Source organism: Vigna radiata, chromosome 5 (genome assembly GCF_000741045.1).
Source record: "Vigna radiata var. radiata cultivar VC1973A chromosome 5, Vradiata_ver6, whole genome shotgun sequence".
Lineage (NCBI taxonomy): Eukaryota > Viridiplantae > Streptophyta > Magnoliopsida > Fabales > Fabaceae > Vigna > Vigna radiata.
Genome location: NC_028355.1, coordinates 18,812,875 through 18,832,815, shown reverse-complemented (window position 1 = coordinate 18,832,815; position 19,941 = coordinate 18,812,875). Strand labels below are relative to the sequence as shown.

The 19,941-nt window shown below is 26.8% G+C and overlaps 2 protein-coding genes across 4 annotated transcripts; one reads left to right on the top strand and one right to left on the bottom strand.

Moving 5' to 3' along the window:
* The first annotated feature begins 2,158 nt into the window (after window positions 1-2,158).
* LOC106761456 (60S ribosomal protein L39) lies at window positions 2,159-2,906 on the top strand. Its single transcript, XM_014645009.2, has 3 exons — window positions 2,159-2,317; window positions 2,436-2,539; window positions 2,629-2,906. The coding sequence occupies exons 1-3, from the start codon at window positions 2,315-2,317 to the stop codon at window positions 2,675-2,677; spliced, it is 156 nt and encodes a 51-aa protein (XP_014500495.1). The 5' UTR covers window positions 2,159-2,314; the 3' UTR covers window positions 2,678-2,906.
* Window positions 2,907-6,393: 3,487 nt separating this feature from the next.
* On the bottom strand, window positions 6,394-9,945 carry LOC106761080 (probable receptor-like protein kinase At1g80640). Of its 3 annotated transcripts, none has more exons than XM_014644580.2 (10): window positions 9,537-9,945; window positions 9,272-9,430; window positions 8,888-9,138; window positions 8,674-8,806; window positions 8,271-8,334; window positions 8,097-8,193; window positions 7,900-7,963; window positions 7,092-7,210; window positions 6,926-7,015; window positions 6,394-6,812 (listed from the first exon to the last, which is right to left on the bottom strand). In XM_014644580.2, exons 1-10 carry the CDS (start codon window positions 9,637-9,639, stop codon window positions 6,645-6,647), a joined length of 1,248 nt encoding a protein of 415 aa, XP_014500066.1. In that variant the 5' UTR covers window positions 9,640-9,945; the 3' UTR covers window positions 6,394-6,644. The 3 variants fall into 3 exon arrangements, with proteins under 3 accessions (XP_014500066.1, XP_014500065.1, XP_014500063.1); XM_014644579.2 differs by having other exon boundaries at window positions 7,861-7,963; window positions 8,888-9,132; window positions 9,537-9,944; XM_014644577.2 differs by having other exon boundaries at window positions 7,861-7,963; window positions 9,537-9,942.
* Between the last annotated feature and the right edge of the window lie 9,996 nt (window positions 9,946-19,941).

The following is a 19,941-nucleotide window of genomic DNA, read 5'->3' as shown; positions in this document are numbered from 1 at the left end:
AATAAGTATTAAAATATCTATTTAATAAATATAATTTCATAAATTATTTAATCAAACTTTTTCCTTTTTAATTACATAAGTTAATTAATGCATTTTAATATTTTTTATATATTATATAAATGTTATGTTTAATTATTTTGTCTCTATAATTTTAAAGTTTAATTTTCTTGCTTTATATATTATTAATCATCTTTAAATTTTATCAAAAAAATTATAATTAAAATTATCATTTTAATAATTATATCAAACTAGTTATCAACATTTTATTTTAAGTTTTTTTTTCTTCAATTTATTTATTATATATATATATATATCAATTTTAATATTTATTATACTAAAAAATATATATTCTAATTATTATTTAATTTATTTGTTTTTCAAATATAATATTTCTTACATTTAAATAAATATATTCAAATTATCTCTCTCTTGTCGAATCTTCTTCAATAAAATCCAAGTCAGAGTGGGTAGGTCCCTGTCAAAGCATTCCAACTCTCAAGTCAGTTTTCAATTATACGTCATCACTATAAAATCTTAAATGTTCAATAAATGTAATCATCTACCTCTTTATATTGTTTTTATATTTATAGACTCTGAGATGAGCTTTTATTTAGAAATAACTCGATTACAACATGTTTTACCTTACTAAGTAGTTTAAGGCTTTCTTAATATGTGATAGACCGATCGGTCACTCATGCTAATAATAATCCAGCAGTATATGTTATTTTGAAATTTTTGGAGGATTAACCGAAATTCACTTTGAAATTGCATTAATCGGTCATACTATACACATTAATTAATATAGAATCTTTAACATTTTATTTAATTTGAGAGTAACAGAAACATGGATGACATATAAGATAACGAAAATAAAACCCGAGGAAACATGTGCAATTTTGTACATTTGTGTACAGTTTCTATCTTTTGTTACACAGAATGTATTTTGATGTTCCGAGGCAAAAACAAATACATTTTGATGAGGTAAGAAAGACATATTATTAATGACACAGCGACAATAATAGTAGCAGCAGTAGCATAGTACAGAGAAATATATTTTAGTTTTCTTCTATTAATATAAGGTGCAATTAGTAACTACACATACTAGGGCCCAATAGTTATGGTTAGCTCTGATACCCAACCCATGACCCAAATGACTTAAATCAATTCATTTACACCCTGGCCCAAAAACCCGAAACCTGACTTTCCTAATCATCTAAAACTTGGTTTCAAAAATGAAATTTATTAAATAACTGATAAAAAAACACAACCAAAATCAATATTTTATCCTTATTTACATATATGTTAAAGTATGTATAATGCCATATATAACACTGGATTATATTACTGTAAATTTTAATTATTATAATTTACACGGCAACAACTTTTTAATCAAATGAATGTAGAGATAAATTTATCTAACATAATATTATTGATTAGGTGAGAGTTGTAATAATGTATAGTGAGTGATGTTATTTAAGCCTCTTTTTTTTTTTTAAACCATACAAACATATTAGTACTTAAGACATATTTCATATTGATTTTTTGTATAATTAAAACTAGTGATGAATAACTAGTCTTCAATGTATAATATATATTTTAATTTTACTATAAATATGGAAAAATCATAATGCATATTTTCACAATTATTTATGGAAATTAATGAAAATATTGAAATTGATCCATTCATTGTCGGAGCTTAAAACACAATTAGGAGAGATGAATGTTTAACGGGATCAAGCATAAAGAAAAATATTAAAGAATGATAGTTTGAGATGTTTTCTCCACAAGAGTGTATACAGTAACTCGTGATATAAAAATAAATTTTTAAATAGGTATATGAGTTTGAATTATACATGAGTTTGGAAACTTCGTAAACTAGTTAATATTTAATTTCAATTTGATATGTCGTGTAGCAGTCATACTATTATAGGTCGATTTATTATATATTACACAACTCTTTAAACAATTTAGGTCAAAATAAATTTCAAATATTTCACGAGGTATATTTAGGTTGATTATTATTTTTTTAAGAATGAAATATTTAAGCATTCATAAAATAAATAGTTTAAGATTTTAATAAACATTTATTTGTATTTTTTATTTATTATCATGATAACATTTTAATATGTATATTATTTGTTTTCTCAATAAGAGTAGAAAATTAACCACAATAAAACCCCAATTAAGTGATAGGTAGGGGTATAAAACAAGGGCGTGTTTCTATCCTGTCGTTAGGGTTTGGTTATTAGGGTTTTCGCTGTTCAGTCTCGGTTCAACAGTCGGCGCAGGCGAAAATCCAGAAGACAAAGCGAAAATGGTACTTGTCGATCAAATTCAGTACTTCTACTTTTCAATTTATAATTGTTGCAGAACCGATAACGATTCAGCTGCGCTTTCAGTGTTTGATTTGCATCTGATTTTGTGGTTGTTTGCAGCCGTCGCACAAGACTTTCAGAATCAAGAAGAAGTTGGCGAAGAAGATGAGGCAAAACAGGCCCATCCCCTACTGGATCCGCATGAGAACTGATAACACCATCAGGTACGAATTCCCTACCTTTCGCGTGATAATGGTCCCGTTGCTTTTTTTTTTTGCTTTTTTCACGCTAAAGGTTCCATTTTTTCTTTCAGGTACAATGCTAAGCGCCGCCACTGGCGTCGCACCAAACTTGGATTCTGAGGTGTTTGCTCTGCCTCGGTTCGGTTTATCCAATTAATTAGTTTTTCTTTTTTTACTTTTTCTTTTTTGTTGAGGCAAAAACATTGTTTTGGAGATTTTATGTTTTTTCATTTATCGAAATCGATACTAATGGTGTTCACCACCGCTTTCTAAAGTATTTTGGAATTCTTAGCAAGTTGTCTTCTGGATTATTATAAGATCGCTTTTAATTTTGTTTGACTGCTGATAACCTTTTCTGTGCGTTTTATCTTTATTTATGTGTGCGGTACACGGTGATTTAGGTTACTTTGTTCTATGTTCAATGGGGGGCAACAATGTTCTCATGTAGTGCTTTTGTTTTTCGTCATTATAGACATTGTGCATAAAGCTTCTTAGTTTTGTCTTTCTTTTACCTTTTTTATGATACATTTTATGATACAGTTTGTAAACGTAAGATCACAATTACTCATGGCGTGGTAGTGATGTTTATTTTTCTATTGCTTGAGTAGCGATACAGTTTGATTTGTGATTGAGATGTTATCATAATTGAAGTTTGGAATTCATTGAATGGATGTGCAGACTTTATGTGAATGGTTTATGGGTTAGAAGAGATGAAAAGCTGGTTTATCGGAGCTTCAAAAATGCAAAAATGTTAACTAGGCAAATTCGTTTGATTATTTTTTGGTTTAAATTTCTGACTGATAAATCTATAGAACAGATAGCCTGTGACTTCTCGACGCTTTCTACTTGCTTTATCATGGATTTTGATTTAAAATTGGTTTGCTGTTTCAGCATGACTTTTCAGTCAGATGCTACATGTATTTCTCATCTTTTAGTTCTTTCTGAACGCTACGCATCCATTTTTGAAATCAGTGTTGGTCTGAAATTGTCATTACAGATTAAGAGTATGAGTTGTAATGTAACGTTTGTTTTGAAAACTTTAGAATTTAGGCAGCGTCATTTGATTAAGGAAGACTTGGCTATATAATTTAGATTTTATTGAGTAAATATCTCGTATTTTAATATAATTTTTTTGAGATTTTATTAACGAAATATTGCATATCTTGACATATCTAGTTCACTAAATACTATTTTGACCTTGTTATGTTGAAATTATATTACATTAAATATATGTTTTGTTACTTCACTTTATTTTACATAAATGTTTTGATTTTATTGTTTAAATCCGAACACTGAGAATGCTTTTAATCATTTATTCATGACCAGCACATTTGCTTATTGACTGGTCATGGTTTTGGTAAAAAAAGAAGATTCATGTAAGGATTTTTTTCATGGGTTAAGCTGTTATTTTCATGTATTGTTTCTTGAACTTTGTTTTTTTATTTTGAGGAATGTTTTTGATCATATTGAGGAGTGCACAGGGGTTATTGTTTGATTGAGTTGGAAGTTAAGGATGGATGTTATTGATGGGGAAAACACTAGTTCTGCAATTTTCTGTCTAAAGGGGACATTTTTCTGAATTGTTTTCATGGATTAATGCATTTGAGGTATTGACTCGACCTGGGTTGTAATTGGGTTGTTATATTTTTGCCCGTGATATGTTGTGATGCATTATTGTTTCGATTTAATAGTGAATTTATTGAGATCTTGAACTATTGAATGAGCTATGGCAAATGGAAGCGGGATCTAGAATTCTCTTTGGAAACACTGATCTTATGTAAAAAGGTCCTGAGTCAACTACTTTAAACAAGTTATTTGGTGTTTCTAGTGTTAAGGAGAAATGGCATAAAAGAAATTCAAGGTGATAACTTTCATTTGTCTTGAGTCTAGCATCGTTGATATATTCTTGGTGGCTAGATAGTGGTTCGACCGTTTAAAGGTTTAAAAAATGAGGAAAAACAAGCCAAGGGTATCTTGGAAGTATTTGTCAAGTAAGTTGAAGAATCGGCCAAGTTTTAACAATTGGTTTTTAGAAATGCATTTTATGTAGCTTCTTTTAGGAGAAATCTGATTTCTATTTATTTAGACAAGCTTGGTATCAGTTTTACTATCGGCGAAAGGAAAATAAATTTGATATTGAACTTCAAAGTTATTGGTTATAGATATTTAGTTAGGGAAATGGTTATCTTTTCTTGATTGAAGTGAATTTTGAAGCACTTGAAAAGTGTGAAATTTTTTTAAATGAACTGGAAAGATAATTCGGAAAAATTATCAAGATTGTTATTTCTGGCCGTAGTAGAGTTTAATGGTAAACATGGTGTCATGGGACATCATATGGACCATCATTCACTTTATATTTGGAGATTGTGGAATATTTTCCCAATGCCCTATGTCTGGACTTCTAAACAAAAATGGTGTATGAATTAAATAACAGGTGTGTTTTTCATAAGTTTAAAAAGAGCTAAAAATAATTGTGTAAATTGCTTGTGTTTGAGTTATACATGACCATGTTTCCAATATGATCAAATCATTTATATAGACAAATGCTTTATTTAAACCAAGCCATGTATTGTGATTGAAAAGTTTATATTTAAAAAGTAAGATAACTGAAAATGGGATCACAATGTAAAAGAAATACATGAATGGTTTGCTTGAACCAAAAACATGGACTTATCTCATCATCTCAGTAGCTCCTTTTTATTGAGGAAGAAGATAAACGGAAAATATTAAACAAAAGAAAAATATATAAAATGAATAGAGAAATGTTGGGTTGGGAAAACATAAGTGAAAAGAAAGATACTTTTATTTATTGCTAACAAACTTATTGTTTTTAATTTATAATAATAATAATGATGATGAAAAAATCATAATTAATTAAATTTGTAATCCAATATAAATATTATTAAATCATTTATGTTAGAGTTTATAATTATATGTAATGGTTTCTCCAATTTGGTGTATATAATTTTTTATTTATTTTACTCTTAATAATATTTTAAGTTATACTTCAAAATTAACAACCAACAATATTAATGCAAAAAATAAAAAATAAACTGAAATATAATGGTTTAAAAAAAAGGAAAAAAAAAAAACACGAACAAGATGGTAAAAAATAATAAATAGTGGAGATAAAAGGATAACTGCTCATTTTAAATAAAACTAAATTGTAAATTTTTAAAATAATCAATTTTATACGATTAAGCTTTTCATTACAACAAAATTTTAATATAACATTCAATAAATAATGTATTTAATTATTTTGGTTTCACTTAATAAATTAAATCATATAAAATAAAAAAATAAAATATATATTTTTTTAAATAGTTTACAAGTATTTATAAAAAAAATATTATAATAATAAAAAAAAACCATTGTCTTTCCGCTTGCAGTATCAGGAAACAACTTTTTTACTTTCTCCAGTTGTAAACTTTCTGCATATTTCATGCGTTTCAATGTGCCCAGGATTGCATCTTTTCTCACCTTTACGTCCTCTCTACTTCCCTTTTGATAGAACCTTCATCACTTCCATTTGAAACAAACATACCGTAAATCTAGCATCCTTGGGTTAGCCCAAATTCGTAGTGATGGAAGCGAATGCATGAGGCACATATTTTTAGTAAAACCGTTGTAAAAAGAATATCAGTAAAACTAAAAAGTCTCAAAGTAAATGGTACTTTCAGGATTCATTCTATAGACGGATTATGTACTTGCTGCCTTATTTGTTAATCCTAATGGAAATCACATGGATCACAAATTATGTGCTTTAACAGTATTCGTCAGTCACTTGCTCTCTGGACCACCTTGTTTCGACTCTTCATCATTTTGTCTTTACGTAATGGAATTGAAGACAACATATTCAAATTTATACAAATTAAATGCTCTGTACACAATCCATCTCTACCCAAAAGAAAGTAAAAATAAAAATTTCTTCTTTACATCTGTTATGAACAATCTAATGTTTTTTTCCCCTTCCCAAATGAATGTTCTTGTACTTTGTCGTGGACTACTATCTGTAATTTGATGTATTTGGTAAAACTATATGTGTTGGAAGCATTCATTTTCACTGTTATAAAACTGATAGGTACTATCAATGACGGGAATTCACAGCAAGAGAGGTATGCTGCCTCACTTGCGAAACTCTCAGTGTTCCTCCGAGCTCAATGGGAACAAGAGGGATAAGTGAGTGAAGAACATCTGTGATGAGAGGGCGATAACTAGGCTCTGGTTGCACGCATAGCACAGCTACAGCAGCAACCTATAGAGTACAAAAGTCGTCAAAGAAAAGTACATTTGTTTGGTGAAGGAAAGTACCTAGTACAAGTGTTTGTGGGAAATGAGTTTTGAATTTTGAATTCCAGGATCACAAACCTGGTACAAGTGTTTATGATCCATTGTGTCCTTAATCACTGGATCCACAATGTTTGGAAGCTTGGCTCTGTCTGTGAGCTGTGGCATGGCCTGCAATCATAAATAGTTATGTACCTTACACTGCTTTCCATAGTTATAGGTACATGAGATGAAAAGTAGCCCATACCCATGTGACAATAGACTGGCATTGCGTCGGTGCCAGTTTTTCTACTGGCTTCCTTCCTAATAGAAGCTCCAATAGCACAACCCCAAAAGCATACACATCACTTTTATCACTCAATTTACCTGTAAAATAATTGAATTGCAGCATCCTCAATAATTAGTTCTACAGATGAATTTCACATTGGTGCATGAACTTGCTTTGGTATGAATCTAAGACATTTCTCCATGATAATATTAAAATATTACTGGTATATTGACCCAATCATCCATGTCTAAAGGAAAATATCTATCTCAATTGAAATGAAATCCCTCTCAACAGTCAAAAACATATTAGAGACAAGAAATAATCTCAAAGCTTATAGGTGTTCCCATTTTGCAGACAAGAATAAATTCCATTTCTAAAGCGAGAGACGTACACTTCAAAATAAAGTGCTCTGTAACCAATGATTAGAAACTAAAGCATGAGATTGTTATTAACTTAAAAATTTGTTCCATGTGTATTCATTTTGTATGACATTGTCGATTTGGTCAATTTAAATAACGTGTAAATGTGACTTTTCAACAGGGCAGGTACATGACAACATGTCCAAGATAAGAACAAGATACACAGGTCATATGTTTCAAATCCACCCTAAAGTCGTGACGTCCTTAAAATCAAAGAGAAACAATTTCTTGGATCTGGTTTGCTAAAGGGTTACGATATAGTAAGATATCCAACTTGTCAAACCAATGCATATGGCGTATAATAATGATAAGAGGTTTAGTTGGCATACCATCTAGAAGATACTCCGGTGCTACATATCCTAACGTACCCGATAGTTTAATGTTCTTCTTGCTTTGGGACCCATCAGTTATGGCAAGACCAAAATCAGACAGCTGAATCCACCACCAATAAGTTCGAGGATGCCAACACATAATATGAAACTTAGGTGAATACAACAAAGATGAAAACAATTGGAAATGGTAAAAGGAAGTAACTTTTATGGCAAATCTAATGTGATTTTCTTACCTTGGCATTGAAGTTTGCATCTAAGAGAATATTGGAAGATTTCATGTCTCTGTGGATCACTGCAGGGTAGCAGTGCTCATGCAGATATTCCAGTCCTCTGTCAGAATACCAGAAGAATGTTAATATAATTGTAATAAAAAGAGAAAGATCAAAATCTCTTTTAAGGAACATTACCTTGCTGTGTCAAGAGCAATCTTCATCCTCATGTGCCATGTCAATGCCGAGCCATGAGTAGGTCCTTCAGCATAAGATTTTGGAAAAGAATCACACGATAAGAATTTAGTAACGAGAATGGAATGTTGTTTGTTTACTGTTTCAGAAAATTTTTCCTGTTTCTAAATTTTATTTGTCTATTGAACACATCTGAGACTGTTTGCTTCAGGAACACGATTGTGTTCTCTAATTATTGTCCTTTGAATCTCCAGAAGAAAAAATAAAACATATCCTGACCTTTTTTCTGATCTTTGATTTCTAAAACAAGTATATTTTATAAACGATTTTCAAAATTTAATCGATATTGGATAAGAAAACTAGGTCCTCTCTGCTATGCATTTAATCATGGAATACAGTATTTTACCATGTAAAAGAGCTTCCAATGATCCATTTTGCATCAACTCATAAACAATAAACCTCGTGTCACCATCGACGCTACACCCCAGTAAGGAGATTATATTCGGATGCTGAATTTTGCTTAACAACTTCACCTCGTTCTGCAATTTCATCGCACCACTCAATACAAGATTGAAAGGACCAGAGAACCAGCAAATGAACAAGTAATATGTGATCATTACCTCGAATTCTCTTTCCGCATGTTGAGTCTCACAGTGTAGTTTTTTTACTGCAACATCCAGATTATGATCCAACCGAGCCTTGTAAACACATCCAAAACCACCCTCGCCCAAGATGTTACTTTCCTGAAAATTATTGGTCATTTTTTCTATTTGCTTATAATCAACTATCGGCACAGACTCCTTCATACCAACAATTTTGATGGAACTGAATCTGCTCAGAAAAGGTACAAGGGTGATCCCCCTCTCTGCATCTTGCCGTTCAAAAGCACAACATAAATAGAGAAAAGAAAGTAATCTCAGATAACACAATAGGGTCAATTCAATTCTGAATTTTTCTTAAAAAGGTATATATGAGAAATGGAACATTACAAAATAAACAAGTACCTGGACCAGGAGTTTGAACCTTTTTGGTTTTGGATTTTGTTGGACACTTAGTGTGATAAATCCAGAAACATAAGAAACCGAAAATGAGTGCAGCAAGTGAAATGGTGGCTACGACAATAGCTACTAGCATTTTCTTGTGCAGGTGATGCTGCTCCTCCCCTGCTTTAACAGTTGTGAGAATCCAAAAGTGAAAAGAAACATCAGTAAAAGCAATTAGTTAATAAAGATTAAGAATTTCAATGATGGGAAAGAGATGAATGAGTGCCTGGAGAGAAATGAGGTGGAAGTTGAGGAGAGGAAGCAGGAGGGTCTGCAGCAGCAACGTAGTGCAGAAGAAGAATAAACACAAAACGAAGGTTCTTTTTCATTCTTTGATGTAAGTATGCATGTAGAAAGAGATATTTGGAGGCACAAGCAAAAAGGGTGCCCTGTGTTGTGAATTGTGTAGCCTTTGAAAGTTAATGGTAATGGGTGTTCTGTTTTCTTCTTGATCTCCAAGGTTTCAACTGCTTTTTGGTTTTCCAAAAAGAACGCTCTTTTTTCTCACAGCTTTTGAATCTTTTTTCATACCTCTCTTTGTCTCTCTCTTTTCTTCTTTTTTAACTCATTAATATGTGAGACTTTCTTTTTGAAGTGACCAAATATATCTCCAATTCAACCAAAGATAATTCAATTCCTATTATATAGGATTTTTTTTAATAACAAAACTCCTTTTTTATAACATATATATATATATAGAGAGAGAGAGAGAGAAATTAATATAAGATTGTTGAAATAAGTGTGTGAAATCATGTATTGAAGTGTGTATGTGATACTGTGTCGCTTTCTGTGCAGAAGAGAAAAGAAGGAACAGTGGGGAGAGGAAATTTAATGTTGAGGTGAAGCGGCAATCACACGACAAGCATGTGCATTTGTTCTTGTCAACTGCACTACTCTGCTGCAACTATGAATCAACATTTTCTTCTTCTTCTTCTTTTTTTCTCTTATGCAAAAGGAAAAGGAAAAGAATAATAGGTTCATTCATGGGGTTGCGAGATGATGAAGACGGTTCATTTCAGCTTCTCAACATCACACATTCACACCCTTAGGTCCTTCTCTTCCTGTCTTTCTTACAATAACTGCATTTTCTAAGTATTTTCTTTTTTATTCCCTCTCAAAAAAAGTATTAATGCTTTGATGACATTATTTTTTATAATATTTTAAATTATTTATGTGTTATTATATAATTGATTTAATATTATATCATAATTAATAATAATAATTATAAATATTAACATGAATCAATACATAAATAGTATTAAAATATTATAAAAAAATATCGTTAAAGTATCATTATTTTTTCATAAATTCTCTCTTAAATTTTTTATGTATTAAATAACATTTTAAATTAATATTTAAAATAGGATAGTTGAAATATTTTGACACCTCCTGAAAAATTTATCATAATAAAGATAAAATAGTTATATTTATTTAATTTTAAAGTTTAAAGATTAACATACATCAAAATTTAAAACAAAAATAAATTTTAATTTTATTATTATTAATTAACACGTTGCTATTAATTTAATTGTAATTAAAGGATTTTATTGGCTAACCTTAAGCAGCATTTTAAAAGGAACTGTTTCTAATCATTATTTTCTTTAAAACACTAATAACTAACAAAGCAATTTTTTACATATATAAGTTAGAAAAATGTTTTTTTAAAAACTTGTTACCGAAACCCTTAAATTAACTGTCCCTTTTATAGTACGTGACAGTTTTTTCTAACATCTTACGTAATATCTTGAAAATGATTATGAATACTTTTGATTAAATTTATCAGTCACGTGTTGTCATATACCTGATAAATAATTGTATTTCTTAATTAGCTTTTTTATCTTAAAGGTGTATATTAAAAAACAACTATCTCTTACATAAATCAATAGTTAACTCTTAGTTGAAAAATATTTCAGGTTTATGAAAAATTTCCACACCAACACTACATTTTTTTAAGAAATATTTGCCTATACGTCATCATGTTTTCGGAAGTTAGACGAAGTAAATAACCATAATTTGAGACTTTGTTTTTCTTTTTAATAACTAAAAGAATAGTTAGTAAGTTCTTTTGTACAGCATTTATAAAATATCTAGAAATTAAGAAACTTTGAGTTATTTTTATCAAAACTAGTTTTAAACTCTATTGATCTTTCTTTGTATGCGTTTTCTTATGTTTATAAATATATATTATATTAAAAGATATTTAGAGATTGAGAACAAAAATAATAGTATTTTCAATTTTATAATTAAATTTTAAATAAAATTAAGATGAAAAAAATTCATTAGAAAGTCATGTAGAAATCTATAGAGTAAATTTTGTAAAAATACACAAGAATATAACATGTGAAAAAGTTTAGAGTAAACTCTAAAAATATAAAAAATAGACTATGCAATATATTTGCTATAAATACAAATCAATGTATGAGCATAATGATCTAATGTGTATTATTAGACTTGTATAATTAGAGCATCCACAAATTCATCTAATATATAATGTTAGACTTATTTAATCATTATATGGACAAACACCTCTAATGTATATTGTTACACTCATCCAATGTTTATAAACAGTCTTGTCTAATATGTATTGCAAGACATGTTTAATTAAAGAATGAATATAGTTGTCTAGTGTGTATTAATTAAATCGGATATATGTATAGACAAACTCATTTAATGTATATTGTCTAATTAATGTACGAACAAACACATCTAATTTGTGTTGCAAAACTCGTTTAATTGGTATATGGATAGACTCCCCTAATCCATATTCTTGAACTCATCCAATAATGCACGAAATGACTTATTTTATGTTTTGTGCACAAAATATTTATTTAATTAGTGCATGGATAAACTCTTTTACTTAGTATTGTTAAAAAGGTTTAATTAGTGTATGAACATTCCAAGATTCATCTAATCAATTAATGAATGAGCTTACTTGTCTAATGTATATTAACAAACCTGTTTAAACTTGTATGAAAAAACTTGTCTAAATATTGTTAAACTCGTTTAATCAATATAGGAATGACTTGTTTAATGTGTTTTGCTAGACTGGTCTGTGTTCATCTATAACTCATATAATCAAATATTTCTAAACTTATTTAATCAACATATGGAATGACTCGTCTAGTATATTCTTGTTATATTCTTCTAATTAGTATATCTACAATATCGTCTAATGTGTATTGTTAGACTCATGTAATATTTTTTGCAATACTTATTTAATATGTGTACAAAAATATGTGTATTCATAGACTTGTATAATCAATATATTGATATTTTCTGGTATCAATAAAATAAATACGAATAAGAAGGAAATTAAAAATATCAAATGAAGAAAAATTGAAACATTTGTCAATAAAATAGAACGAGTATTGAAGTAAATTTTCTGGTATTTTCTTTTCTTATATTATAATTATAATAGATATTTATGTTTTACTTTATTAAGTGATTTGACAAAAGTAATTTATTTTTACTTGAAAATGTTATCTCTCTCTTTTTTCACATCTTTATGAAAATACTATTAAAAATATTTGGATGTTTTGAATTATAAGTCTTTCTATGTGTCTTGTATCATAATCAATTGTCGTGGCATTAAGGTATTAAATAAAGAAACATATTTAAAAATGTAAGATAATTTAGTTTCACCAATAGTTTAAAATATACAAACTTGAGATCACATTGAAAAACTAAAAAAGAGTTCAAGTTTTGTAAACTAATATCAATAAATCACATTGACATGAAAAGTTGAGTTGAAATCTAATAAATAAGGATTTAATCTTTAGTAGTAAAATCGTATTTATTAAATGTGAGATACTGCTGATAATGTTAATAGTCTTAAATTAAAAATCATGGGTAAATTATTGTTGTTATTACTTTTTAGCAAAAAAACATGTGATAAATCTAATTAAAAAAAAATAATATTTAATGTGATAAATTTTTAATAAAATATCAATCAATTATATTATGAACTTAATTCAATAAATCAATCATTACATTTAAATCTTGAATTGATTATGTCTTTGTTTAGGATTAAGAAAAATGTTTATAAATTAAGAAAAAGAAGCATGCTATTATAATTTAATATAGACGAATACTATCAAAACAGATTTTCTAATATATGTGTGTGGAATTCTGTGTAGAAGGATTTATTCACGAAAATCAATTTAAGTTCCTCAGATATAATAAAAAAAAACTGATAATCTTCTTGAATATATCATTACATTTTCTAATACAATGAAAAACTCATAATCTTCAATTTCGTGTAATTTCAACGTTTTTGACTGTTAAAAGTCAAACACTTGTTTCTGAATGAAAGAGTAATGATATAATAATACAACATTGGTACCTTAATACGAAGAACAAAATTGTTCCTTTATTTCATACAATTCATAATATTTTAGTAACTTTAACGAGAGAGTCCACTTATAAAAAGTCAATTTTGGAGAATTCTTGTTCTTCTTGAATATATTAGAAAAAGAAACAGTGGAAGACGGTGGAGAGAATAATTCTCATAATAATAATTATAATAATAATACATACTCTCGAATTAACATTTGCTTTAGGGTGCAATTTTTCTATTTATAAATGTCTTTTAACAATATATATTATATACGAAGGAAAAATAGTGTATTAAAACTGAAAACGTAGTGGAAACAGATGAGAATGATTTGAATTGGAATATTGATACAAAAATAACACTCTTCACATGTTACATTTGTTAGGTAAATGATGGTTTTGAACTTTGCTAACTAACCACCTAATCAAATTATTTAGTCTCTATTTCTTTCTTTCTTTACAATGGCTGACCAAGGAAATATTAAAAATAATAGTAAATGAAACCATCAAATAACTTTTATGTTCATTTAATTATAATAAATTATTATATTAGAACCTTATCTCATACTAAAAAAAATAAAATTAGAATTTATAAGCGAGTTTAAATCTCATTTTACAAAACGTTGTGGTTAGATTTAAAGTTATCTTTTCAATATAGTATTAGAATTATGATTTAGAGTTTATTCTACTGAAATTTAATGTTGTTGCGTCTATTGTTTCACATGTTAATGTCCAATCACATGTTCGAAATATATATCTATTTAAGGTACATAAGTGAATACAAACATGGTATATCTAACAAAGTTTGATTTTTGTTCAGTTTATTGTTTTATCTAACGAAGTGCATTGAAAGTTTCACATCGACTGACTATAAATCAAAGTTAGAGTACATAAGTGGATACAAACCTAGTTTATCATAACGAAGTTTGATGTTTGTTGGGTATATTGTTCTACTTGTTACCGGTCGGTGTGGGGAAGTAAATTAAAAATCTTACATCAATTAAAGATAAAACCAATTTATACATAAGTAGATACAGACCTAGCTAATCCTAACGAAGTTGATGTTTGTTGAGTTTATGTTTCACTTATTATTGGATCATCATTAATATCTAATCTTACACTCAATATATATATATATATATATATATATATATATATATATATATATATATATATATATATATATATATATATATATATATATATATATATAATAAGAGAATATGTTAAAAAGCTTATATCAACTAAAAATAAAACTAATTTAAAACATATAAATAAATACAAACTTTACGTTATAAATGAGATTTATGAAATTAATTCAAGTTTAAACTTCACTTACTTCTTAATCTATTGTGTAACATTTTGTTTTTACTTTTATTTTACATTTAGAATAACTTTCCTTGTCAATACAGCTATAGTAATATTTAAAGATATTTCTATATGAATGTACATATTTATATTCATATTTTACTTTTAGTTATATCATTATTATGAACGTGATTTTTAACTTGGCATGATAATTGGAATGGCCAAGGTAGCTAGTATGTCACAATCCAAGAAATTATACATATCAAATGTTGACAAAAAAAGTATACGTCTGGAATCCTTATCGGCCTTTTCATTTCCTTTTCAATAAAAATAGAAAATGTGTTTAATTATATTTAAGACAGAGTTTCACTGGAATAAACTAACAGTCTAAAAAATCATTTGTTATCTTGTTGTGTATGGTAAAATAATTAATTTTATATTAATTACTACTTTAACGTCATTCTCAATATTTGAATTTTAATACTTATTTAATATGAATTTCTTTTTTTTCATATTTAACGTATTAATTAATTTGGAAATCACGTTTTTAACTTAATTATTTTGAATTTAGTTTGGATAAAAGAAAAAAAAGTAAACATTTCTTCCTTGGATGGAGAAGAAAACATTTACAACTTCTTAATGTTATGGTCGGTGGTTAAAAATATATTAATTCAACGGTGGCACTAAATTTGTCATTTTAAATATCTTTTTATACTGACAAGACTTAAATACAATTTCATAGTTATTTTTAGTGTCACTTTTTTACTTAAAATTTCAACTTTACCCTATATTGATATTAAATGTAATAATTAGGAATAAAATACGAAAGTTAAAATAATATCTTTAATTAAAAAATAATCCAAAACTACATATTTATGAACTAGTGGAGACAAATATATTTTTAGTCTTGATTTATGAATTTTTGGCTTTAAAAATATTTTTTAAACGTTCTAATGGTGTACATTGTTATTCCTTTTTCATTTTTTTTAACTAAAACTTTTTATTGCTTGGTTTTCTTATTTTTGTACAATGATATTTTTAAATTTTCACGTTAGAGTCTTAATGAAATTCACAATGTGATAAATAAAGTTTACTTAGCATTTTGTTAAATGTACTTGATTGAGAATGCATGATTCTTGGAATGTTTGAATATATTTTTAGTTCTCTACAATATATGTTTTTATAGATTGAAGTTTTAGAGATCTCCTCTATTTGAGTTAGAAAAAACTTATAAGTGTTAAATATGCACATTCTTACAAACAATTTAAGGGTAACTAACTTAATTTATAAAAGAATTTGGTCATTTTAATAGTGTCAGTGATTACATTAATGAGAATTTGGATTGGAGCTTATAATAGTTTTAAATATTGTTTTGAATTAAATAAACATTCATGTATTCAACTTCTTAAAAAAATTGAGTGGTTATAAATTAGTTAATTTGAAAATTAATAACACATGTTTCAATGTCACGTGCGTATTAGAAAAAAATATATGATATTTTAAAATAAATTATTTTATTGATTCGTATATTTAAAACAAACCAATTACAAATCATTGTATAAATATTATAAAATATTTTTAAAAAAATTATTAGATACAATTTTTTTCTAAAAAATAGAAATATCAACATCAAAAATCAATATATGTATAAAATAAAATATTGGGTGTTTGTATTTATAAGAATAGAAAAATGTGAATATTGATATGGAGAGATGAGACATTTGCTTAATCAAGAGGACTTCTGGCTTGTCTTCACATCAGTTGCTTAATTAACGGGAGATTAAGACGCTGCCTGCTGTATTGAAAATAAGTGAAATGAAAAGAAAGAGATTGATTAAAGGAAGCAAATAACCAGAAAACGATGCATTATAATTAGTTAGTTATCGCTTTAAATTATCCTAACCCATTTATTAAGACCTTCCACCATTCAATCTCTTTCTCTTATCATTACAACACACACAATGCATGTATTAACAAACCATAACAATTATTATGCATCTGTAACCGTCAACATAACAACCTGGCACTTCTCAACCTTTTTTATACAATAAATTATCTGTTTTCCCAGGATTAGATCTATAACACATGCTGTCAAAAAATCTAAAACCATTTTTAAAATTTAATCATATTATTATATTAATATATGCATAATATAAATTTGTAGATTTTTTAATCAATAATACGTACACACACCTCAATGATATCCTCCCACACCCACGAGGACTGTTTTTACCCTCACCTCACGCTTCAATTATGAACATTTTATTAATGATTAATCAAAATGCTTAAAACTCGCTGAATACAATAGTTTTGCTACCTAATAACTGTATTTGTTATCTAATAATTCTATTATAAATGCTTAAACACTCGTTAAGTATAATACATTTGGGATTCTTATATCTTACATGCATAGTTTATAATTGTAGATGAAAGGAGGAGTAACATAATAAAAAAGGCAATTAATTACTTTCTGCACTCCATTATTTTCTTCATGTACCTCATTATTTCCGGAATTTACTTTTCAGAACACAATAATCAATTTTGATTTTTTTTTTCTGAAAGTCAAACATCTCCCTTTTTTTAAAGTATTTTTCAGAAGCAGCTTTTGATGGAGTTGGAGAAGAAAATTGATGAGGTGGAGGAAGCAATTGCCACTGCTTCTCACCAAATACCAATGTGATTTTTATTTTTTGTAGTTTTTTTTGTAGTTGGGTCACTGATTAAGGCCTGTTTTGAGAAAAAAAATTAAAAATAAGTATGGCATTTCGGCCTTGGCCCATATGATTAGCATGCTCAGAATTCATATATATTATCTATACCTATAAAAGATATTTTCCTTTTTCATATTTTGTTTTCTAATTTTATCTTTTGAGTATCTGTTATTTTAAACTAAAATAATTATATTTTTATTTTACTCTTTCAATATAAGTTAATTTAAATTTATTTATTTTTAAAATTAAAATGATTATTTTATTATTTTATCTTTTTGAATCATTATTTATTTATTTATTTTAAATTATATTAATTAACTACAATAAGAATGACATATTAGAATAATAATAACTTGAGATATAAATGTATAATTTTTCAACCAGCTTATTTTTTCATTCGCATCTTAAAACTATAATAACGTTTATAATTTTTTTTAATAATGTAAAATTTAATTCAATTATACGAACTCCGTTGAATGATATATTATTTCAAATATTTCATTTATTATTTTCATCCCTGGATATAGTTGATATATTTTCTAGATTTATTATAGTGTTTTGTATGTTATCTTCTACTTGTTAGAGAAAAAATTGTTAATCATAGAAAGGTAAATTAGTGATATAAAATTATAGATATTCCGAAGTGGCCTTTTTGTCCGACGTTTTTAATAAACTTCCATCGAGATTTTTTATTGTTGCTAACCAGTTTAACCTAAGAAAATGATATTTTTGACATCAATTTTTAACATTATTTTGACATTGCATGCGTGTCAAAATGTGGTTGGACAATTTCAAATTAAAAAAAGTTGAGACAAGGGCATATTTGGAAGAAAAAAATCAATTTTTTTTTTAAAATTTGAAATCGTTCAACCACATTTTGACGTATTAAAATGGTGTCAAAAAATCAGTCTCAAAATATCATTTTTCTTAACCTAATTGACATACTAATTCAGTTCATGCTAAAATCAAATCATTTTATCACACGTGTATTCATTCACGCAACTAAATGAGTTAATAAGACAAAAATAATGAAAATATAGCTATTTCTCTTGTCTGAATTCTACTTTTGATTAACTAAATTTCACAATTTATAACTTTACTTGTATATAAAATATTCAAATCAACTATAAAAATAAATCCTAGTCAAATAAATATTATAATTTTCAATCTCACTTAGTAAAACATTACAGTGCATGCATGCAAAACTCATAAAATTGACTAGCTAAATAAATAAAAATGAACTCAATAAAAAAATTTGATAAATTAGGATTGCTATGTTGTATCAAAGGTGTTGGCATTAATGTTTTTACTTATGACATTTGAATTGAAACGATGAAACATTCAACTTCAATACCATTATTGCTTTTATATGCTTCCTATGAAATTACAATAATCATACTTTTATTTAATTTTTAATTAACCTTTAACATAAATAACTCATTGTTTTCTAAAATACATATGGCTGCACGTAAATAAAGAACAAAATTCGTTTTTTACAATAACTCATTCAAAATATATCTTAATTTTAATTTATTGTTACGGAAACTTAAACAAACGTATGAAATTGGAAGTTATTTATTATTTTAAAAAGTTTATGTATTTATAGTATACAATATATATATAAATATATATAGAGAGAGAGAGAATGAGTTAAATATTAGATATAAAGAAATTTTAATTCAGTTAATTAAAATAAATTATAGTTAATTAAAATAAATTTAAAATAAATTTTGAATAATTTCTTTTTAAATAAAAAAAAATCAATAGGAATAATAATTATCATCATTATTATCAAAAAAATATCATTTTGCATCCCTTTCCCCTTAAATCCATGTATTTATTCTCTTCAAATTTATTGAAGCAAACTAAAAATCTAAATGTACTCTCTCTCTCTCTATATATATATATAAAGTGTTTATATCTTAAATTTTGAAATATGTTTAGAATACATATTTTAAAAATATAAATTACATTTTAAATTTGTATAATTTAAAATATTTTTTTAAATATATTATGAACGATGTATTTTTTAATATATTCTGGATTGCATTCTAAGTTTAGAATACATTTTAAAAATATAAATTATATTTTAAATTTGCGTAATTTAAAATATTTTTTTAAATATATTATGAATGATGTATTTTTTAATATATTCTGGATTGCTTTCTAAAATTATATTAAAATATATATATACACTCTATAATATATTAAAAAATATATAGACTCTATAATATATATATATATATATATATATATATATATATATATATATATATATAT

What these genes read in the sequence shown, in the direction of transcription:
- LOC106761456 (XM_014645009.2), top strand. An exon ending in AGAACTGATAACACCATCAG is followed by an intron (nt 2,540 to 2,628) that starts GTACGAATTCCC and finishes TTTTTCTTTCAG; the next exon opens with GTACAATGCTAAGCGCCGCC.
- LOC106761080 (XM_014644577.2), bottom strand. Translation starts at nt 9,639, where the DNA reads ATGAAAAAGAACCTTCGTTTTGTGTTTATTCTTCTTCTGCACTACGTT. An exon ending in TCCACCTCATTTCTCTCCAG is followed by an intron (nt 9,431 to 9,536) that starts GCACTCATTCAT and finishes CTGTTAAAGCAG; the next exon opens with GGGAGGAGCAGCATCACCTG. An exon ending in ATGCGGAAAGAGAATTCGAG is followed by an intron (nt 8,807 to 8,887) that starts GTAATGATCACA and finishes ATGAAATTGCAG; the next exon opens with AACGAGGTGAAGTTGTTAAG.